General features: G+C 40.5%; 1 protein-coding gene across 1 annotated transcript in view; it reads left to right on the top strand.

Annotated features, from left to right (window-relative positions):
* TRPV4 (transient receptor potential cation channel subfamily V member 4) overlaps positions 1–24246 on the top strand; it is a 99362-nt gene extending 75116 nt beyond the window's left edge. Inside the window, exons 9-16 of the mRNA XM_044288749.1 lie at positions 3079–3171; positions 3370–3443; positions 4220–4385; positions 5822–5888; positions 7471–7787; positions 9283–9410; positions 19865–19986; positions 22791–24246. Coding sequence (XP_044144684.1) covers positions 3079–3171; positions 3370–3443; positions 4220–4385; positions 5822–5888; positions 7471–7787; positions 9283–9410; positions 19865–19986; positions 22791–22951 — 1128 coding nt within the window. The 3' untranslated portion in view covers positions 22952–24246. The remainder of the gene's footprint in view (positions 1–3078; positions 3172–3369; positions 3444–4219; positions 4386–5821; positions 5889–7470; positions 7788–9282; positions 9411–19864; positions 19987–22790) is intronic.
* The last annotated feature ends 243 nt before the right edge of the window (positions 24247–24489 follow it).

Below are 24489 nucleotides of genomic sequence, written 5' to 3'. Positions count from 1 at the left end.
ACTGCAGTTTTATTATCTCTGTAGTTTTTAGTGTAATAAAACAGCTTTTGTTCTGAATTTAATTTTTCATGTTGATCCATGTCTTTCTCATAATCCAACAATTAAGGGCATCTCTATTACAGTATATTTGAGATCAGTGAAGATATCAAGTGTCTGCAAAAGGTTAGATACTTCCTTTGGCCATTAAAGGGAGTCTGTCACCACAGTATGCCATTATACACTGCTTACATAATACTGTAGCATAACTATAGATGAATCAAATGGCACCTGTCTACTTTTGTTTTGATGTTCACCAAAGGCAAAAACGCAGTTTTATTTATATGTAAATGAGGGCTCGCGAGTGTCCAGGGGCGGCGTTCGGGCTGTAAGTGCCCAGGCTGCTCATCCTTCTTCTCACATAACCCCTCCCCAGCCTGTTGCTTGGCCCACCCTGTAAGCCTCTTACGTCATCCAGTGTACTGGACGAGATCCCGCTGGCACATGCGCACTGCATGGAGCGATGCTGCTGCCCACAATGGTCATCACAGTGCGCATGCGCAGGTGGGATTTCATACAGTAAACTGGATGACACAAGAGGGTAGGCCAAGCAACAGGCTGGGGAGGGGTTATGTGAGAAGACGGAAGAGCGGCCTGGGCACTTACAGTCCGAATGCCGCCCCTGGACACTCGCGAGCCCTCATTTACATATGAATAAAACTGCGTTTTTGCCTTTGGTGAACATCAAAACAAAAGGAGACAGGTGCCATTTGATTCATCTATAGTTATGCTTATTGGTGACTCTAGAAACAATATATAAGGGGGGGGGGGGGGCGGGGGCACATAAGATACCACAGTCAAAAATGGGGGGGGGGGGGGCACTAATCATTTTCACAACTTAATCATACTACTGAAAAAGAGTTGGGCACAGCGCCATCAAAGGTGGGCGATATGAAAACCTAAAATAATTGTCACATCAAAGAGAGAACCCCTGCACCATCGCGTACAATACAGTATAACCCCTGCACCATCGCGTACAATACAGTATAACCCCTGCACCATCGCGTACAATACAGTATAACCCCTGCACCATGCCGTACAGTATACATTATAATCCCTGCAGTACGCCATACAATACAGTACAAATTATAATCCCTGCAGTACGCCATACAATACAGTACAATCCATACACCATGCTGTACAGTATACATTATAATCCCTGGTGCAGGGATTATACTGTATATTGTACAGCATGGTGCATGGATTATACTGTATTGTACAGCGTCAGGCATGTTGTATTTGAACATGTCCAATTCCTTAGTCGCCTCAGAATAGACTCTGTCAGCAGTCCCTACCAGAAGCCAACCCCCCTCTTCCTACTGAAATATCCAATATATGGCTTTAAAAGTGGTCTCACACATACAGTCAGGTCCATAAATATTGGGACTTAAACACAATTCTAACATTTTTGGCTCTATACATCACCACAATGGATTTGAAATGAAACGAACAAGTTGTGCTTTAACTGCAGACTGTCAGCTTTAATTTGAGGGTATTTACATCCAAATTAGGTGAACGGTGTAGGAATTACAACAGTTTACATATGTGCCTCCCACTTGTTAAGGGACCAAAAGTACTGTGATAGAACAGGGATGGGCAAACTTGGCCCTCCAGCTGTTGTAAAACTACAAAGCCCATCATTCCCAGTCTGTCTACAGCTATCAGCCTACAGCAGGGCATGATGGGATTTGTAGTTTTAAAACAGCTAGAGGGCAGAGTTTGCCCATCCCTGGGATAGAATAATAATCATAAATCAAACTTTCACTTTTTAATACTTGGTTGCAAATCCTTTGCAGTCAATTACAGCCTGAGGTCTGGAATGCATAGACATCACCATACGCTATGTTTCATCCCTGGTGATGCTCTGCCAGACCTCTACTGCAACTGTCTTCAGTTCCTACTTCAGTTTTCAGTCTTCAGTTTTGTCTTAAGCAAGTGAAATGCATGCTCAATCGGATTCAGGTCAGGTGATTGACTTGGCCATTGCATAACATTCCACTTCTTTCCCTTAAAAAAACTCTTTGGCTGCTTTTGCAGTATGCTTTGGGTCATTGTCCATCTGCACTGTGAAGCGCCGTCCAATGAGTTCTGAAGCATTTGGCTGAATATGAGCAGATAATATTGCCCGAAACACTTCAGAATTCATCCTGCTGCTTTTGTCAGCAGTCACATCATTAATAAATACAAGAGAACCAGTTCCATTGGCAGCCATACATGCCCACGCCATGACACTACCACCACCATGCTTCACTGATGAGGTGGTATGGTTAGGATCATGAGCAGTACCTTTCCTTCTCCATACTCTTCTCTTCCCATCATTCTGGTACAAGTTGATCTTGGTCTCATCTCTCCATAGGATGTTGTTCCAGAACTGTGAAGGCTTTTTTAGATGTCGTTTGGCAAACTCTAATCTGGCCTTCCTGTTTTTGAGGCTCACCAATGGTTTACATCTTGTGGTGAACCCTCTGTATTCACTCTGGTGAAGTCTTCTCTTGATTGTTGACTTTGACATACATACACCTACCTCCTGGAGAGTGTTCTTGATCTGGGCAACTGTTATGAAGGGTGTTTTCTTCACCAGGGAAAGAATTCTTCGGTCCTCCACCACAGTTGTTTTCTGTGGTCTTCCGGGTCTTTTTTGGTGTTGCTGAGCTCACTGGTGCGTTCCTTCTTTTTAAGAATGTTTCAAACAGTTGTTTTGGCCACGCCTAATGTTTTTTTTTTTTTGGAGCCTAATGAGGCCTTGCTTTACTGATGATGACCGCTCTTTGGATCTCATCTTGAGAGTTGACAGCAACAGATTCCGTTCACCTAATTTGGATGTAAATACCCTCAAATTACATATTGTTCATTTCATTTCAAATCCATTGTGGTGGTGTATAGAGCCAAAAATGTTAGAATTGTGGCAATGTCCCAATATTTATGGACCTGACTAACTGTTACTATTAAAGTCAGGCTGTAGGTTGAAATTGTTGTGTTTGGTGATTTTTATTTTTGCTGTAATAAAAAAAAGTGAGCTGAAATATTATTATTTGTTGCCAGCCACCCTACCCATATAAGACAACAGTGGACTACCTGCGATTGACCGGAGAGATCATAACCTTGATAACTGGAATATTCTTCTTCCTTTCCAATGTAAGTTCTGGTATTTCTGTCAAAGATTTTGAACATGATCAGTAACCTCTAGCATTTTTCCCAGCCGTGGACTTAAGATGGTACAATGCAAGAAGCAGACTTCATTTGGATGGTTTCACACTATTTTATTGCTTTGTTGTTTATTGTACAGTGTAGTCATGCTAAGGTTAATATGACATCTCTGTATTATTTTTGAAGGTTAAAGACTTGTTCACGAAGAAGTGTCCGGGGGTAAATTCCTTATTTATAGATGGATCTTTCCAGCTGTTGTAGTAAGTGTTTCTTGTCTAAATAAATAATGGCTTATTAAAGGGGAACACTTACCTATACATAAGTCAATTCTAAATGTTTATAGAATTTCTTATCCAATCACACTATAATTGTTGGATGAGGAATCACCGTTCTATTATCTCTCTCTATGAGAGATACAGAGGATATCGGCAAACCTACCTCTTGGTCCACAGTGCAAAATCGGTAACAGGGCCCTTTTCATTTTGTGGCTTTAAAGGGGTTGCCTGGTCCCACAACAAATGGTCAGGGTCAGGAGAGGGTTTAAGATAAAGGGGAAAAAAATGCGCTCACTAATTCAATGCCACTTTAGCCTAACGTTAAAGAGGACCTTTCATTACAATAAAAAATCTAAACTAAGTATGCTGACACGGAGAGCGGCACCCAGGGATCTCCCTGCACTTACTATTATCCCTGGGTGCCGCTCCGTTTTCCCGGTATAGGCTCCGGTATCTTCAGATTTTCAGCTCAACTGGGAGGAGCCTGCTTGGGTAACTCTTTTCTTCAGACTTGATTAAAAGCAAACACACTGTTTTATCATTTATGGTTTTATGTGTAAAGCCAGCAACACCTCATATTGGTCCATTAGTTGATAATGTTTGATAATCCATTGTACTGATTACTGTAGGAAAACAAAAATTTTCTTGGAATCGCATACAGAATTTAAATGGGTTTGTACATCTAGAGTAATATTACCTTTTTCTCTTTCCTACTACCTTTTTATTTATTTATAAATTTTTTATTTTTTTATTTAACCCAGCTTCATCTATTCAGTATTGGTCATTGTCAGCGCTGTCCTTTACTTGACTGGTATTGAGGCTTATCTGGCTGTAATGGTGTTTGCCCTGGTATTAGGATGGATGAATGCACTGTACTTTACCAGAGGCCTGAAACTCACGGGAACATACAGCATTATGCTTCAGAAGGTGGGATTACATTATGTGTGGTTATTTCATATATAAAGAAAGGTTACCTTAACCTAAAAATCATAAAGCCCATATTATTGATTTTATAAAAATATTTAGCCCATATGGTGAAACGGGGGAAAAAAGACAAAATGGTTGATTCTCAGTTTTTTGGTCGCTTCTTATCCCAGAAAAAAATGAAATAAAAAATTTATCAAAAAGTCATACACACACCAAAATGGTATATGAAAAGTATAGATCACCCCACAAAAAATAAGCCCTCATTCAGTTCCATACACATAACTTAATAAATAAGTTATAGGGGTCATAAATGTAAAGAAATGTTTGTTTCTTTTCCTCAAAAATTATACATATGGATAGGTCATCAATATGAGATTGGCGGAGATCCAACTCCCAGGACGCCCGTGCCGATCAGCTGTTTGTAATTACAGTAGGATGGAGCTGTCCCATTGACGTGAATGGGGACGGCGGAGTTGTAATTACACTGTTCACCGCTGCAGTTACAACGGTGAGCAGGTAAACATGGAAGAGAAGGCAGCGCTTGTACAAGAGCTGCGTTCTCTTCACATAGCTGATTGGCGGGGTGCCGGGAGTCGGCCCCCTGATGATCTGATATTGATGGCCTATTTTGAGGATAGGACATCAATATAAAAAAGCGGACAACCCCTTTAAGGGAAGATTTTAAAAAAAATCCCCAGTGGAATTCTTAGAAGGCAGTTGTATGCAAGCATTGCTACCGATTATACAGAACTGCCCTTTATAGAAGTAGAGGTTTCAGCAAATAAAGCTCGGCAGTTGTGCAATGAAAAGTTTTCTTATGTTCTTTGTGTATGAATCAAATCAGTGAGACAATCTGTCTTGGTCACATGGAATTGACACACAGATGCTTGGAGTGTTGCAATGCGCAGCCTCCATATGCCACCATATAGGGACAGACATTGGTCTTCTAACTGCTGCTTCCGTACAAAAGCAACATCATACTTGTGCAACTTCTGCTTGTTGTAAAGTTCAACTATCTGAAACTTTGGTGTGTATTTGGCATCAGAAGAAAATTGTTGAAAAATAGACACAATGATGTTGCTTCTAAAGGGTATATTAGACTGCCAGATGACTGCAGACTGCTGCCCTGCTTGGGGATGAGCGATGGCACAGTCATCGCTCCTCCACGTGACATGTAGGACATTGCAGCATGTAATAGCAATCGTTTCCTCTGCTAGCTATCTGACAATTGTTGGGAGGGAACGATCCCCCCCCCTCCCCCCGACAACCGTCTGCGGCATCGGGGTGTTTAATGCACCCTTAAGTCGCAGGGTCAATTAGGATGTGTTTCTTTGTCACATGCCAAATTTTGTAGTCCTTTGTATCTGTCAGTTGAGTTCACGGAACTGCAACTCCTAATTTCTCCTGACTTAAACACTTGGTATTCTGTTTTTTAGATCTTGTTTAAGGATTTGTTCCGCTTTCTCCTTGTGTACCTCCTCTTTATGATTGGCTATGCTTCAGGTATGTACTTTACAGGAAGATAAATGATGTCAAAACTTAAACATAAAGCAATAGAAATATAGAAGAAACTTGCTTTGCTTGAAAAGTTATACGTACAATGGCAAATGCTTATTAAAGGAAACATGTCACCAAAATATTTATCTGACAGTTAAAACCAGATAGCAACAAATCTCCTTTTTTCTAATCTGATTACAGATTTACTTATTCTATTTCTTGAACATTACAGGTGAAACTCGAAAAATTTAATATCGTGCAAAAATCCATTTATTTCAGTAATGCAAGATAAAAGGAATTGCATTAATGCAGCTTAAAATTAGAATTTAGTGAAAAGGTTCAATATTCTAGGCTCAAAGTGTCACACTCTAGTCAGCTACTTAATCCATATCTCCTGAGCAAAGGGTACCTCAAAATTGTGACTTTGGGGTTTCATAAGTTGTAAGCCATAATCATCCAAATTTTAATAAAGACTTGAAATATCTCGCTTTGCGTCTAATGAGTCTCATATGTTAGTTTCACCTTTTAAGTTGCATTACTGAAATAAATTAACTTTGCACGATATTCAAATTTTTTGATTTTCACCTGTATTATGGGGTCGGCCATCGTGTCTGAGCTGTTCTCAACAGCATCTAGAGAGCATTTAGAGAATTGCTTTACAGCAGCCACGTGGGCCATAGACGCAATGGTCAGGAGGGGACCTCGTTGACTTCTATGGAAGAGTTTTCTAGACATGCTCGGTTACCTGTGCAGAGGTCATTGTACAAGGAAATGACAGATAAGCTCTGACAACCACCTATTGTGAATGGTGGATCCTGCCCTCTCTATACGCAAAAGTGATATCATTACAGGCAGGTGTAGAATGAAAGATAAGAAGGTACTTTCCTATTATTAGGCTTAGTGGCCAGAGCAAAAACTGCAGGATTTTATGGTTTTTGTTTAAATATAGATATTGACATGTAAAATTTAAAATAACCATCAAAAATTATTTAAAAATATGTTAACCTATTGTTTAAATTACATATTTATGTATATTTTCTGATGACCCATTCCATTTAAGCAATGTACAAGAAAAGACTGTGTACACGGACTGCTATAGATGTGCCTATTTTTTTTTTTTAGGAGGCATCTGCCTCATAATAAATTTGGCGCATCTAACTCCAGCACTGAGGGATCAAAACTGGCATGTGGTAATGCCAGTCTTGATACATTTCCTTCAATATGTAGTATCATGGGAGAGAACTGCATTATATAGAGTTGTAGGGACTGCTTTAAAGGGTCTCTGCACATGGCTTTGCCAGCGATTGATCTAAAAAAGTTTGCAGGGGACTCAAAAACTGTTTATGCTGAAAAAAATAAAATGATGGTTTGACTTTGGACTTGGTTTTAGATTTTCAAAATGAGAGACCTATACATTATGTAATGATACTGCAGTGAGTTCTTGTGGCTTCACTTGAAGCTTCAAAGTGAATAAAGGAAAACCAGATGCGTGAAATAAAAAAGCCATAGTATTGTGTTACAGTGAAATGGTGTATGTGGTGTGGCGATATATTTAGTAAAGCTTGTCATTCCTGACCTCTTCCCATAGCTCTGGTGTCCTTGCTGAATCCATGCTCCACACAGGAGATTTGTAAGAATAATGGAACAGACTGTTCTGTGCCCGAGTACCCATCTTGCCGTGATAGTAGCACCTTCAGTAAGTTTTTGCTGGACCTCTTCAAGCTAACCATCGGAATGGGAGACCTAGAGATGATCAACAGTGCCAAGTACCCGGCTGTCTTCATCATTCTCCTGGTTACTTATATCATCCTCACCTTTGTCCTCCTCCTTAACATGTTAATCGCTTTAATGGGGGAAACAGTTGGTCAAGTTTCAAAGGAGAGCAAACAAATCTGGAAGTTGCAGGTAAAATATATACGGATATATCTAAAATTATGTCTTAAAGGAAGACTTGCATAAAATGTGAGTGGGGATTCTACTGCCTGTCCTGAGTCCATTATCTTTCTCTGTGTTCGGATTTTAGACTGTGGCATGCAGTCACTTAACTCCCTCAGTCAGGCCATCACTCTGACCAGATTGAGAGTCCCACTGTACATACTCCGGTTAAAACATCACACAGTGCAGTAATCAATGCAATGCTCCTCTGTGGGCATCTTTTTTAGGCCTATTAAAAGAACAATAGAACTGTCATACTAATATTGCAATTCTACACCTTTTATTATAATGAGGGTTACCCCTCACATCTTCCCCTCACAGCAGTGGTAAACTGACAGTGGGTTACCTGTCTATCTAGGAGGTCTTATCATTTGTGATTTATGGCTCTCTGTTGTGCCATTTCTTTGGAATTTCTCCACAAGTTAATGAATGAATTGCTAGCAGCTTGCAGTAAAGGTACAGATGGGTGTTACCAGTTGGGGGTGTGTCCTTTCACAGTATGACACCAGCAGCACTGATTGTACAGAGTAAGACACACCAGCTACACCCAGCAGTACCTTTACTGCAGATTGCTGTCAATTAATTTGTGAACTTGCAGGAATAATACAGGACTGGGAATGCATGTAGTTACTAAAACAGAAAATGTCAGGAGAGGTGACAGGTCCTCTTTAAAAACATACACTTTCAAATCTTGAAAATAACCAGTTTTTACAAATTTGTTTACCAAATTTGCCACATATATTATAGAGTCATTACCACATAAAATAACAAACTTTAGATTTGAAAAATGGGGCTTTGTCCTTAAAGGCGCTGTTAAGTTTCTGAGATTGGTGGGGGTCCAACTCCCGACACCCCCTGCCAACCAGCTGTTTGAAGAGAACACAGTTGTAGTTACGCTCTGTCCCATTTAAGTGAACGGTACGGAGGAGCTATAATCACATCTTCTCACTGCTGCAGTGTTGATGGCCAGCATCCTGAAAGGCATCAAATTTAACAAACAAAGCGCAATGTTTAGTATTACACGCATGATAAATTCCCTCCAAAGTGTTTACTGAATTTTCAGTTTATTGACTTCTCTAGAGCCTGTTTTCTGTGTCTGCTTTAGGATAACAACTGTTGTAAAAATGCAGTCTGCTGCTTCCATTGCAGTGGTCTCTGCTGCTGTGTGATGTCGCCCCTTGTGACTACTTCAGACATGCCACAGTGCTGAGATATTGTGACTACAGTGCCTTGCCTGATTGGCATTGTAGTTATATGATTACTATATGACAATATATCACAACCTAGCAGTGTAATATCCAAGATCAACAGCATGCGAACCTTCAAATGGCAAATACCGTATGTTAATTGTTCTAATGCAGCCACAGTAAACAGGTTTTCTGATGTTCACTGATGTCTTTTTTTTAGCTACTCTTTGGGTAATATGGAAAACCAATCCATTGACATTGAATTATTTTATTATCAGTGGGCCACCACCATCCTGGATATTGAGCGGTCATTTCCAGTCTTCATAAGAAAAGCTTTTCGATCTGGAGAGATGGTAACAGTTGGGAAGAATTTAGATGGGACTCCTGATCGACGATGGTGTTTTAGGTAATGTTTTCATCTTACATTTTTATTTTAAAAATACATTTTAAAAGTCCTGACATTAATTTTTGTAATATATCTTATCGATTTTACAGTTTGACAAAAAAAAATTGGCACCTGAAGTTTAGGGTGTCTATAGCGCTTTGTAATCCATACGCTCCTATGCTGCAGTGCTGACATGTATGCGTATGGATTCAACAGTAACATCACTGCGATCTTAATTCTGACAGGAGCACACATCACTGCCAATGCATGTGACTGCTTGGCTAAATCCTGGTATAGTCCATCAGTGAAGGGACTCCTCCACCGATGTGCTATGCAGAACTTTTTGCTAAGCGGAGTAGGAACAGGCAGGAGATTTGCATAACCTAGGAAACCATGCATCGATGTGCTATGCCACAATTTAGCCGACCAGAGCAGGCACAGGCAGGAGCCGCAATGTGTGCTCCTGCCAGTACTCTGCGTGCTGCTATTCCAGCAGCACGTCTGCATACATATCAGTGGCACACAGATTGCAAAGCGCCAAAGACACCCTAATTAACATTTTTTTTTAGTAAACAGTGACATCGATAAAGTGTATTATAAAGATTTAGAATACAAACCGGATTCCCAAAAAGTTGGGACACTATACAAATCGTGAATAAAAACTGAATGCAATGATGTGGAGGTGCCAACTTCTAATATTTTATTCAGAATAGAACATAAATCACGGAACAAAAGTTTAAACTGAGAAAATGTACCATTTTAAGGGAAAAATATGAATCAGAATTTCATGGTGTCAACAAATCCCCAAAAAGTTGGGACAAGGCCATTTTCACCACTGTGTGGCATCTCCCCTTCTTCTTACAACACTCAACAGACGTCTGGGGACCGAGGAGACCAGTTTCTCAAGTTTAGAAATAGGAATGCTCTCCCATTCTTGTCTAATACAGGCCTCTAACTGTTCAATCGTCTTGGGCCTTCTTTGTTGCACCTTTCTCTTTATCCACTCCAGGACCGCCGTACGCAGGATTGCGTCCTGCCGGCGGCCCTGCTCTTCTGGGTGGACGCATATACGCGTCCTCCCGCGAGAGCCGAGATTTCCTGTGAACGTGCGCACACAGGCGCGCGCGCTCACAGGAACGGAAGGTAAGCGAGTGGATCTCCAGCATGCCAGCGGCGATCGCTCGCTGGCAGGCTGGAGATCCGAATTTTTTAACCTCTAACAGGTATATTAGACGCTGTTTTGATAACAGCGTCTAATATACCTCCTACCTGGTCCTCTGGTGGTCCCTTTTGTTAGGATCGACCACCAGAGGACACAGGTAGGTCAGTAAAGTCGCACCAAACACTACACTACACTACACCCCCCCCGTCACTTATTAACCCTTTATGAACCCCTGATCACCCATGATCACCCCATATAAACTCCCTGATCACCCCCCTGTCATTGATCACCCCCCTGTCAGGCTCCGTTCAGAAGTCCGTATGATTTTTACGGATCCACGGATACATGGATCGGATCCTCAAAAAACATGCGGACGTCTGAATGGGGCCTTACAGGGGGGGTGATCAATGACAGGCGGGTGATCACCCATATACACTCCCTGATAACCCCCCTGTCATTGATTACCCCCCTGTAAGGCTCCATTCAGACATCTGCATGTGTTTTGCGGATCCGATCCATGGATCCGTAAAAATCATGCGGACGTCTGAATGGAGCCTTACAGGGGGTGATCAATGACAGAGGGGTGATCACCCATATACACTCCCTGATCACCCCCTGTCATTGATCACCCCCCTGTAAGGCTCCATTCAGACATCTGCATGTGTTTTGCGGATCCGATCCATGGATCCGTAAAAATCATGCGGACGTCTGAATGGAGCCTTACAGGGGGTGATCAATGACAGAGGGGTGATCACCCATATACACTCCCTGATCACCCCCTGTCATTGATCACCCCCCTGTAAGGCTCCATTCAGACGTCCGCATGTGTTTTGCGGATCCGATCCATGGATCCGTAAAAATCATACGGACGTCTGAATGGAGCCTTACCAGGGGGGTGATCAATGACAGGGGGTGATCAGGGAGTGTATATGGGTGATCACCCCCCTGTCATTGATCACCCCCCTGTCATTGATCACCCCCCCCCCTGTAAGGCTCCATTCAGACATTTTTTTGGCCCAAGTTAGCGCAAATTTTTGGTTTGTTTTTGTTTTTTCTTACAAAGTCTCATATTCCACTAACTTGTGTCAAAAAATAAAATCTCACATGAACTCGCCATACCCCTCACGGAATCCAAATGCGTAAACATTTTTAGACATTTATATTCCAGACTTCTTCTCACGCTTTAGGGCCCCTAAAAAGCCAGGGCAGTATAAATACCCCACATGTGACCCCATTTCGGAAAGAAGACACCCCAAGGTATTCCGTGAGGGGCATATTGAGTCCATGAAAGATTGAAATTTTTGTCCTAAGTTAGCGGAAAGGGAGACTTTGTGAGAAAAAAACAAAAAAAATCAATTTCCGCTAACTTATGCAAAAAAAAATATAATTTCTATGAACTCGCCAGGCCCCTCATTGAATACCTTAGGGTGTCTTCTTTCCAAAGTGGGGTCACATGTGGGGTATTTATACTGCCCTGGCTTTTTAGGGGCCCGAAAGTGTGAGAAGAAGTCTGGGATCCAAATGTCTAAAAATGCCCTCCTAAAAGGAATTTGGGCACCTTTGCGCATCTAGGCTGCAAAAAAGTGTCACACATCTGGTATCGCCGTACTCAGGAGAAGTTGGGGAATGTGTTTTGGGGTGTCATTTTACATATACCCATGCTGGGTGAGAAAAATATCTTGGTCAAATGCCAACTTTGTATAAAAAAATTGGAAAAGTTGTCTTTTGCCAAGATATTTCTCTCACCCAGCATGGGTATATGTAAAATGACACCCCAAAACACATTCCCCAACTTCTCCTGAGTACGGCGATACCAGATGTGTCACACTTTTTTGCAGCCTAGGTGGGCAAAGGGGCACATATTCCAAAGTGCACCTTTCGGATTTCACCGGTCATTTTTTACACATTTTGATTGCAAAGTTCTTCTCACACATTTGGGCCCCTAAATTGCCAGGGCAGTATAACTACCCCACAAGTGACCCCATTTTGGAAAGAAGACACCCCAAGGTATTTCGTGAGGGGCATGGCGAGTTCCTAGAATTTTTTATTTTTTGTCGCAAGTTAGTGGAATATGAGACTTTGTAAGAAAAAAATAAAAATAAAAAATCATCATCATTTTCCGCTAACTTGTGACAAAAAATAAAAAGTTCTATGAACTCACTATGCCCATCAGCGAATACCTTAGGGTGTCTACTTTCCGAAATGGGGTCATTTGTGGGGTTTTTCTACTGTCTGGGCATTGTAGAACCTCAGGAATCATGACAGGTGCTCAGAAAGTCAGAGCTGCTTCAAAAAGTGGAAATTCACATTTTTGTACCATAGTTTGTAAACGCTATAACTTTTACCCAAACCATTTTTTTTTTTTTGCCCAAACATTTTTTTTTTATCAAAGACATGTAGAACTATAAATTTAGCGAAAAATTTATATATGGATGTCGTTTTTTTTGCAAAATTTTACAGCTGAAAGTGAAAAATGTCATTTTTTTGCAAAAAAAATCGTTACATTTCGATTAATAACAAAAAAAAGTAAAAATGTCAGCAGCAATAAAATACCACCCAATGAAAGCTCTATTAGTGAGAAGAAAAGGAGGTAAAATTCATTTGGGTGGTAAGTTGCATGACCGAGCGATAAACGGTGAAAGTAGTGTAGTGCAGAAGTGTAAAAAGTGCTCTGGTCATGAAGGGGGTTTCAGCTAGCGGGGCTGAAGTGGTTATGATGCGCCAAATGTTCTCTATAGGTGTAAGATCTGGACTGCAGACTGGCCATTTTATTACCCGGGTCCTTCTCCTACGCAGCCATGATGTTGTGATTGATGCAGAATGTGGTCTGGCATTATCTTGTTGAAAAATGCAGGGTCTTCCCTGAAAGAGATGACGTCTGGATGGGAGCATATGTTGTTCTAGAACCTGAATATATTTTTCTGCATTGATGGTGCCTTTTCCGACATGCAAGCTGCTCATGCCACACGCACTCATGCAACCCCATACCATCAGAGATGCAGGCTTCTGAACTAAGCGTTGATAACAACTTGGGTTTTCCTTGTCCTCTTTGGTCCGGATGACATGGCGTCCCAGATTTCCAAAAAGAACTTCGAATAGTGACTCGTCTGACCACAGAACAGTCTTCCATTTTGCCACACTCCATTTTAAATGATCCCTGGCCCAGTGAAAACACCTGAGCTTGTGGATCTTGCTTAGAAATGGCTTCTTCTTTGCACTGTAGAGTTTCAGCTGGCAGCGGCGGATGGCACGGTGGATTGTGTTCACTGACAATGGTTTGTGGAAGTATTCCTGAGCCCATTCTGTGATTTCCTTTACAGTAGCATTCCTGTTTGTGGTGCAGTGTCGTTTAAGGGCCCGGAGATCACGGGCATCCAGTATGGTTTTACGGCCTTGACCCTTACGAGATTGTTCCAGATTCTCTGAATCTTCGGATGATGTTATGCACAGTTGATGATGATAGATGCAAAGTCTTTGCAATTTTTCGCTGGGTAACACCTTTCTGATATTGTTCCACTATCTTTCTGCGCAACATTGTGGGAATTGGTGATCCTCTACCCATCTTGGCTTCTGAGAGACACTGCCACTCTGAGAAGCTCTTTTTATACCCAATCATGTTGCCAATTGACCTAATTAGTGTTAATTGGTCTTCCAGCTCTTCGTTATGCTCAAATTTACTTTTTCCAGCCTCTTATTGCTACTTGTCCCAACTTTTTTGGGATTTGTTGACACCGTGAAAATTTGAATCAACGTATTTTTCCTTTAAAATGATACATTTACTCGGATTAAACGTTTGATCTGTCATCTACGTTCTATTACAAATAAAATATTGACATTTGCCATCTCCACATCATTGCATTCAGTTTTTATTCACAATTTGCTTAGTGTCCCAACTTTTTTGGAATCCGGTTTGTATTTTTAAATACACTTAGTTTTTTATTTTTATTAGCCTTTGAATAACTCTTGGTAGGAATGTTTAAAGGCTATGGACTAATTTTTTTTTTTGCATTGCCTGTATCATGGGATAAAAACCTAGTGCACAATTTTTGATGAAATCAATTTGCAAAATCATTGCAGGCTCCTCAGTCCTGTTCATTGTGAAATCCCCCCTTACTTGCTTTGCCTCTGCCTGATCTTGCCAAAACAGCCAGGAAGGGGCTGGCCACAGGCATGAGTGGAGCTTGGTTGCAACAAGAGCAATAGTGACGCCCTCATGGCACCAAAGGCCTAATTTGCATATTAAGAAAACGTATCATAACTCTGGAACTGAGCCTCAGATTAAAAAACAAACAAAAACCAAACCAAACGTGTTTTAATCAGGTGAACCACGGATTACCTTTAAAAAATGCACAAAGGTGTCCATGGACCTTATGTGACTATTTAGCTACCACAATTGGAGCACCATCCACTATGTATAGTATGCTCAAAAGCTGATATTTCTGTAGTTCCATCAAAATGTTGACATTTTAGAGGGATTTCTATACTGGATATGTAAAGGAGTTTTCTGAGACTTTATAACTGATGACCTAACCCAGGGATGCCCAACCTGCGTCCCTCCAGCTGTTGCAAAACTACAACTCCCAGCATGCCAGGACAGTCTACAGCTATTAGGGCATACTGGGAGTTGGAGTTTTGCAACAGCTGGAGGGCCACAGGTTCAGCATCCCTGACCTAACCTATCCTAGGTTTTTAGTATCTGATCGTTGGGGGTCTGACACCCAGGACTCCCTCTTGTCAGCTGTGTGAAAAGGCATCGGCGCTTGCAGTAGTGCCGCCCCCTTCTTGCAGCTTTTTCTTGGCCAGTGATGACACGCTCATCGGTCACGTGGCCTAGGAGCAGCTCAGCCCAATAGAAATGAATGGGGCTGAGCTGCGATACCAAGCACAGCCTCTATACAATGTACAGCGCTGTGCTTTGTAATCATGGAAAATGCTGTGACACTCACAGGAGCACTGATGCCTTCTCAAACAGGTGATCGGCGGACGTCTTTGGTGTCAGACCTCCACCCATTTTGGAAAACCCGTTTAACTCCATCCCTAATTACAATTCTTACTCCATGTCCCTATCGACCCCAAAATAACATTTAGATAGAACCATAAAAATGTCAGGTTCTGGAAGCAAAGATTGACCCACTTAAATGTAGTTTGCATGTAAAGTTAGTATTTGTGCTTTAAGATATTAAGAATTTTAATTGTATAGAAAAACCTTTCAAGGGCTAGGGATTAGCACTAGCTATTAACAAAAGTCTGATACTAATGACCAACCTGAAAGGTTTATAGCATATCTACAGAATATGACATAAATATCTGTTTTGTGTGGTTTCCACCTCTGAGACCCACTCCAGTCTCCAGACTAGGGGTCCAAAGGCCCACCTGGTAAGGTGGCCATTGACTGCCGCATCCAGGCAGGAAATGGATGGAGAAGTGGCCACGCATGTACATGGGTTTTCTCAATTGGTCTCTCTAGTTGTTATATAAACAGCCCACCCCTCTGAGATCCTTTCGATATAACCCTTTAACACATGGGAATACAGAGATGGCATAACTACATATTACATAGTATGGTTGGAAAAAAAACATATAAGCAATTTTTTTTCATAATAAGTCCAAGTATATAAAAAATATATCTGATTCTCCAAGCTATAATTTAAACAATTTCCTGATATGTATTGCAGTAAATATAACTTTTTGCAATTGGCCAAATCGGAAAACGGAGCATCCTTTATACGTCCAGAATAGTTTACTTACTGCTAGATAATGCAGCCATCAATCCACAAACACCGCATCGTCTCCCTGATTATACAGCAATTTACAAGCAATTTTAGCACAAAAGGAACTACTGGTAAATAATTTGTTTCTCATTTGAGATCACCTTGCTGTATGTGATTGAACTCTGTACAGCACGTCAGGAAGGCACGGGGTCTTTACTTTACAAAGGATGAGAGCTGCAAATGGAGGGGTGTTCCCTTACTTTCAACATATTTTACTTTGTGTAATTTTATAAATAATGTCTGTAAATGGACATGTTCGTTTTCAAATTTAATAGACCAAATCGATCACCGCCTTTTGCATATGCTTTGCCTTTAAAGTGGCTCTTGGCATTTACATTGAACTTGTATACAAAGCGGTTAGGCCAGATAGGTTCCCAAGGGCATCACTCGTGATCATTAAAGTGGGGGCTGTGGTGGGTCCTCATTTGCATATTAATAAAGTTTCTAGCTATACCACAAGGCACAGCATGAATTAACAGATGGTATTTAAATCTTCTGGTAAATATGAGAGACAAGCAGTGACTGGCAATTATGACAGTATTTAATGGAATATCTGCTATTGATTCATAATTAGACCTCATTAGACCCTTGTCTATTTTGTGCTAATTTCTGCTTGGAATGAAAAGGTTGCTTTAGTTCATCAGCCAGCTAAACCAAACCTCTGCTTTAAATGCGAGACTCTGAGAAAACATGTAGTGCCACAGGGCTAACATTCATATTAAAATACACCTAGATCAGCATTGCACAAGTAAATGTAGTGAGTATGTCGGTAGAACATTTTCAAAAACATAACCTAAAATGTCAGAAACAAATACACTGGATATCATCGGTTTACATACATTTTAACAAAATATACAAAAATATGGGTAAAACTGTGCTTGTCAGATCTGTACATTTCTTTCCAAAATCTATTTCCTCTAAAATCTATGGCCCTAACAGGAACGAAAAATATGGCTGTGTGAGCGCTTCCGAAAATGGTCATATGAAAGTACAGTACTAGGACTTTATACATTGAATATACCTGATTCCTGGCAGTGCTGCTGATCAGCCGGATGTAGTGCCTTGCGCCCTGTATTGTTTAACCAGGGAATTAACTATATAGAAAAAAGAGGATTTGGCGGCACCAGTAAACTGGCTCAGGAGCAGCGTCCAAGGGAATGGGCTTCTCACCCTTGATATATGCCAGAAATAGGACAGCACTCCAAGACTTGAAAAAACTGTGTCTTTATTCACCCATGTGAAGCAGTGTGTATATATGTATGCATGTGTGTGTGTGTGTGTGTGTGTGTGTGTGTATATGTATATGTGTGTGTGTATATATATATATATATATTATATATTATATACTGTGTCTGGTACTATGGCTCATTTGCTTTCAAGTGAATAAGACTGAGGTATAGTACTAGGCATATCCGCAAGCATAAGGACGGAGCTGTGTAAACAATGCTTGTTTGATTGGTGGGGGTGCCAGGAGAACTGCTACTGATCAAATATTCTTTACTCAATATTAAAGATCTTGTAAAACATCTTAAAAGAGGTTGTGCAGGAATGAGGAGGTTTTTGGCAACCTCTCCCCCCCCCCCCCCCCCCCCCTCACTTGACCGGATCTCCTTGCATCATGTGCCATTTGTCATGACATAAAGGGATCTGCTCACCGCTGCAGCTGCTTGGTTGCAGGCAGCATTTTTGGTTGTTTTCAACCAAAAATCACGGTGAGGAAGCTGGCAGCCTGCGATCGTCCTTCCCTCACCGCGCCTGCGCAGAATACCGAACGGTGCGAGATTTCCCCAGGGCACAGGGCAGGCAGAAGGATGCAAACAATGCCTGGCCCTGTCCATCAGCACTTGGAAGGCGTGACTTGAGGTGGGAGACGGGAGCCTATAGGTCAGGGGTAGGCAACCTCCGGCACTCCAGCTGTTGTGAAACTACAACTCCCAGCATGCATACTTGTTCTGCTCTTCTAAGAACTCTCATAGAAATGAATGGAGCATGCTGGGAATTGTAGTTTCACAACAACTGGAGTGCCGAAGGTTGCTGATCCCTGCTCTAGGTGCAGAAGCAACGCCCCTTCTGCTCCTAGAGGCTCATTTACATATTATAAAAGTAAGAATTCTACAGTAACGGGGGCACGGATAATCATTAGAATAGCAGAGTTGGGGCAGCTGACATTAGCACATCGCTAATGTCAGCCAGTTTAAAGGTGTTCTCTGGGAATTAAGAAAATGAAAATACTCAAATATTACTTTATAATAAATATATTCCTAAATACCTTTCATTAGTTATAACGGCTTGTTATGTCTGGGGAACGATCATTAGGAGAAATAAAATGGCCTCTGTCCTACCAGTACACACAGGACCTGTCCTAATCACACGGGAGGACAAGTTACGTCACGACACTGAGGTAAAGAGCTGCCTCATCCTCCTCTCTTCCCTACTGGTCAGGGATTATGATCCTGAATACATCAGACAAGAACTTTAGCCAAATCTATGGGGAATTTAGTACAGAGAGGCTGGACAGGGCAGTCTATGGCTCTGGTAATGGAGACTGCATACAAATGCTGCTGCTCATTAGCTACATGCCCACCTTCCTCTCATGTCTCCTCATCATCTCCATTCCCCAGAGATTCACCTGTATTCAGGATCATGATTCCTGACAAGCAGAGAGGAGGATGAGGCAGCACTATGGCTCATTGTGGTGAAGTAACTTCTCTTCCTGTATGATTAGGACAGGTTTTGTGTGTGCTGATAGGACGGCGGCCATTTTATTTCTCCTAATAATTGCTACCTAGACAAAACTAGCCATTATAACTCATAAAAGGTATTTGGGAATATATTTATCATAAAGTAATATTTTAATATTTTCATTTTCTGAATTCCCGGAGAACCCCTTTAAGAGTTTCGACACGGCAAACTAAAAGTGCAAAGCTCCCTGGGAAACGGCAACATTCCAAATCCAGATATCCCTCAATAATATATATAATAATATATGACTGCAGTGAAGTGATCTGTACAGACCAAGAAGTGGCACCTATTAGGTTTATGGGTGTATCAGACACCCCGATCACACAGACGATTGTCAGAAGCCTGCTCGCTTGCTGTGGAGACTGCCGCTATTACTTGCAGCGATCACCTAAGCAACATGGGAAGGAGTGATCGCTATGCCATCGTTCATCCCTATGCTGCATAACTATTTGCCTGTGGCAAATCTTGATCTTTCAACATGCTGAAAGATCTGGATTGCCTGATGAAGGAGCATTTGCTTGTTCATTGTGCAATTGGCGGCAGTATTATGCTAATGAGTGTTAACACTTGTTAGCGACGAACGGGCAGAAAATATGCCCGTCTAATACATTCTTTAATGACTAGTGCAAAAACCGCAGGAATTTATGGTTTTTGTTTAAATATAGATAGTGACATGGAAAAATAAAATCATAAAAAATTCTTTAAAGATATGTTAAATATAAAAACATGATTTAAACAATAGGTCATCTTCTTTCTGATGACACATTCCCTTTAATGATATGGTGTTGTATTTGTTTTAGGGTGGATGAAGTGAATTGGTCACATTGGAATCAGAATCTTGGCATCATTAACGAGGACCCCGGGAGGAACGATACTTATCAGTATTATGGTTTTTCACAAACTGTGGGGCGTCTCCGGAGAGGTAGGCCTGACATTTATTACGTATTCACTAGATACATTGAATTTTAAATTTAAGAGATTTTGACAATCTGTCCCTCTCCCTTTTATGCTTATGAGGGCATCGCTTTATTTGCATACTGTGACTTCAGTATGCTTAATGGATTAGTTCTATTGCTAATAGCATGTTTTGATTTTAGGAGTAAATGATCCATCACACATTCCACTGACAACAGTGCAGCTCAGTTCAAAAATGAGCAGATTGTTAATGCACATCCAATGGTAATGGATGAGCCCTTCAGCATCCAGAGTTCATGGCAATGGCTTCATCAGGGGTTAACATTCAAATACGTTGTTTTTTTAGAAAATATTTGCAAAAACTGTGTACACAGTTCTTCTCAATGTTAATGTATGAAACTGTTTTGACAATGCTGGTTTTCCGTATACCGGTAGATGTCAAATGTGTATACCGAGGAGGATAGAAAGGGTACAGCCACATCGAGCAGAGAAATCAGCAGCAGCAAAGTGGATGATTTAATGTCATTCATGCTTTGTGGAAAATTTCCCCAATGGAATTTTCAAATACCTTAATCCACAGTGAAGATTTAAAAGGTCAATTTATGCTGCGGACTTTGACAGCTTTTGACACATAGGCTGAAATTTGTGGCAAATCCGCATAAAAATCGGCACTCTATTTTTCAAATCAAAATCTGTCTTATGTTCCCTAATAGGGTAAGGTGGTGGAATAAAAGCAGGGAATAGTAAATTAATAATCATGATTGGGCTTGAAGGATGCCAATCCTCAGCATTCACAGGGTAACTTGAGTCAAATGATCTGGAGAAGTATGCGAACTAAAAGGAGTTTTCCTATTTTAGACATTTATGGAATATCTACAGGAAATGCATTACTTATCTGATGTGGTTTTCAACTCAGAGTCCTGTCTCTATCTCCAGGTTTCTCAAACCCCTTTCTGCAGCCACTGTAAATTGAAAGGTCCGCTTTAAAACAAGACCTAGCTCACATCTCTAGTAGCTATACGGCCCTCCTCTCCCAGTATAACTGTACATGACCCCAGGGAGGGGGGTAACATAGACTGCTGTTAGGGATAAGCGAATCAACTTCAGATATTTCATACAAAGCCAATGAAGCTCATACCTTGGAACCAAACCTGAGTTCAGGAGCAAGGTTTTTTACAGTAGAAATTAATTTATGAAGTTATTACCCGAAGTCTCACGAGACTTCGCAAAGTAATAACTTCGGTTCATCGGAGCCAATACATTCTCGCTCGCTCCAGTACAGAATACAAACATAGTTTTATGCAAATCGACTTCTGATGCTTCGCTCATCCCTAACTGCTGTGTATATCGACCCACCCCCACTTGCTCTCTGATTGTCACATATTGGGTGGGCTTTTTAAAGAAAAGGTATGAGAAGATGAGTGCTTGCTCTTCTGGTCACCTCTGTGCCCAGTTAGGTTGGGTATTGATGCCATGACCCAGACATTTACAGCATGTGGATCACAGTGTCAAGTCACACCAAACACGGGCACCACCACACACACAAACCTAAATTATGTTTACATTTTACACTGTCCCATTCCTGATCTTAAAGAGTAACTAAACTTTTGAATACATTTTTAACATGTCCCTAATGCCCTAATAACACTTTTTGTAATGTTTTTTTGTATTTTTAATACACTTTTGCCTCCCTAAAGTGCAAATTTCTCTGTGCGCTTAAAATCTAGTTTTCAGTACACCGCGTGTTCAAAGCCAGCAGGTGAAACACGCGTCGAGGTGGACTTTCGAGTCTAGCTGTGCAACGCTACATTCTTATGTCGCAGGATATGTACCTTTTTGGATTGATTTTTTGTTCCTGAGTTTTTTTCGTTGTTATATTTGGGGATATTGTTTATTTTCAAATAATCTATAATTTTTGGTGCATTTTTGTATTGGGAGATATGATATACTACTTATCTGCTGTTGCCATACATCAGATTTTGGCAATATTGTCTCCCGTTCACCACCTATTTCAGGTATATTTTTGCAAATTTTTTTACACATTATTGTGGCGTGATTTGCAGATCGCAACATTGTGTGCACTCTGCATTATTTGGGTTGTCTTCAATAATATACAGCACCATCAGATATTTTTATATGTATTTGAGATTTTCTACTAATAAAACGTGATACTTTTATTTTTCAGCTCGCTCTTTTTTCCTTTGTTGTGGTTTATGATAATTTGTAGAGCAAGGGTCTTTGTTAAATCGTTGTGGGCATATGTAGGTATTATTATACACTGCAATAGCTTGCCTTACAGTTCAGAATAGGGGTCTTTGAGGGCTGGTTTTTAAGTTTGGTTGGAAATCTCATCAAAAGTAATGGTTACCACAGTTATGGCCGGAGATTACCAAAGTGGAGTTGCTATTGATTCATATACTGTATGCAACTGTTAGAACTGGTAGTTTACACTACTTTGTCAGATATCAGACCTAGTGGATTAGATATGTTCAAGGGTACATTCACATGGGAAATAACAAAGTTCATTTTACCCCACAGCATTATCTGTAACAGTCACCAACTACTATGGGCCATTTTTTTAAACCAGTGACTTCTTATAAGACACAGGGGCCTGGACACAGATTTAGTTAAATGTCATCCCTGTTCCTACAATATACTGCTCTCCAAAGAGTTTTGAATTTATATGTATACAAATCAGAGAAGAAATCACAAAGTTACTCAACATTTTAATTATTTATCTGTTTTATATGTGTGAGAGTGAATGTATATCCGTATTAATTGTCCCATAATCTAATGTGTCTGTCTTTGTAGATCGTTGGTCAGTGGTGGTCCCTCGAGTGGTAGAACTTAACAAAACGCCTCATAATCCTGATGATATTGTAGTTCCGCTGGAACATATGCAAAATATGCACCCAAATTATCAAAGGCATGGGTATCCACACAGTTTCAAGAAAGATGAAACCAATATCTAATAACGTTCCTCCTCCTCAGACTTCCAACTCCCTTGGTGCCTATAGACACTTTTAACATATTGGAAACAGAAATCCATCTCCATCTGTGCTGCTAATCAGTGTCTGGAACTTTGCACTTTTGCACAAATGTTTATTTTGTATATGCCTGGAGTAGCTTCGGGAGGCCTGATCCAAACTGTAAACCAATATTTTATTTAATTTTTAATATTTGTTTTGTAAGTTTTAAAAAAAAGTTTTCTTAGTTACATCTTTGCTTCAATGTACATCCGTGAGAAGTCAAGACTGTAACATGATAGTTTTCCATGAGAGGAGATACTTTGTATATCTATATATTGTTTAAACTGCCTTTTATTTGTCTGATGTACATTTCATGCTTTAAACCTATAATATATTACACAGAGTATTATACATAGTTAAATCATTCTCCTTTGGTGTTCTAGAAGTACATTATAAGTTCTCAAGAAGGTTTGAATGAATTAGACTAGTGGTATTAAATTTATGACTAACACATTCTCCCATTCTAATAATCTCCGTTCTTTTATTTATTTGTTACTGAGAAACTAATTCAAAGGTGATAACCAATATGGAATGGGGAGGAAACCGCTGAAAGACTACTGGTAGCAACTTATCTTCCCAAAAACAAAAATATTGGGCAGTTCAAATCCAACTGCCTGTCCCTATCATCATTTGATGGTCAACTGGTCCCGCCATGTTGGGGGGGGGGGAGGTTGACCAGCATACATCTAATGTGTATGATCAGCGCCAAGTATCACTGTACTGTCACACAACTTTACATAAATCAATAGTACAAGCGACTACAAGAAACTTTGTAATACGTTTTAACAGTAAGAAATGTCTAGTTCTCATGTTATCAGCTTTTTACCCCACCCCTTTTGCTAATTTCTTTTCACTTTGAAAAAAACTTTGAATTTCATCTCGAGACAGAGCAGCTCAACAGGAGAATACGATTACATATGTCAATACAAGTCTATGGAGAGGGGAGGGAGGAAAGTGAGATGCAGCATACATCAAGACAGGACTCAAAGAGAGACACTGAAGAGACTGCAGATCCACCCAACATGTCTGAGAGATCTGCAAGCTAGATGTTCAGCATGTACAGAGGAAAACTGCTAGAAAATGCCAGATACAAGTGACCTAATGGCTAGAAATCGTGTTATTCCTCATATACACACACTGTACTACAGATTAAAGCAGTGTTTTGTTGAAAGGTTGGTTACGCTTTAAATCTGTAACATTGCAAAGATTGGTGTACTACAATGGTAAATGCAATTGACAATATACAGACGTGGACAAAATTGTTGGTACCCTTTGGTCAATGAAAGAAAAAGTCACAATGGTCACAGAAATAACTTTAATCTGACAAAAGTAATAATAAATTAAAATTCTATAAATGTTAACCAATGAAAGTCAGACATTGTTTTTCAACCATGCTTCAACAGAATTATGTAAAAAAATAAACTCATGAAACAGGCATGGACAAAAATGATGGTACCCCTAACTTAATATTTTGTTGCGCA

The sequence above is a fragment of the Bufo gargarizans genome, chromosome 1, assembly GCF_014858855.1.
Source record: "Bufo gargarizans isolate SCDJY-AF-19 chromosome 1, ASM1485885v1, whole genome shotgun sequence".
In the NCBI taxonomy this organism is placed as follows: domain Eukaryota; kingdom Metazoa; phylum Chordata; class Amphibia; order Anura; family Bufonidae; genus Bufo; species Bufo gargarizans.
Note: the sequence above shows the minus strand (reverse complement) of the source record. Positions and strands in the feature narration are given on the sequence as shown.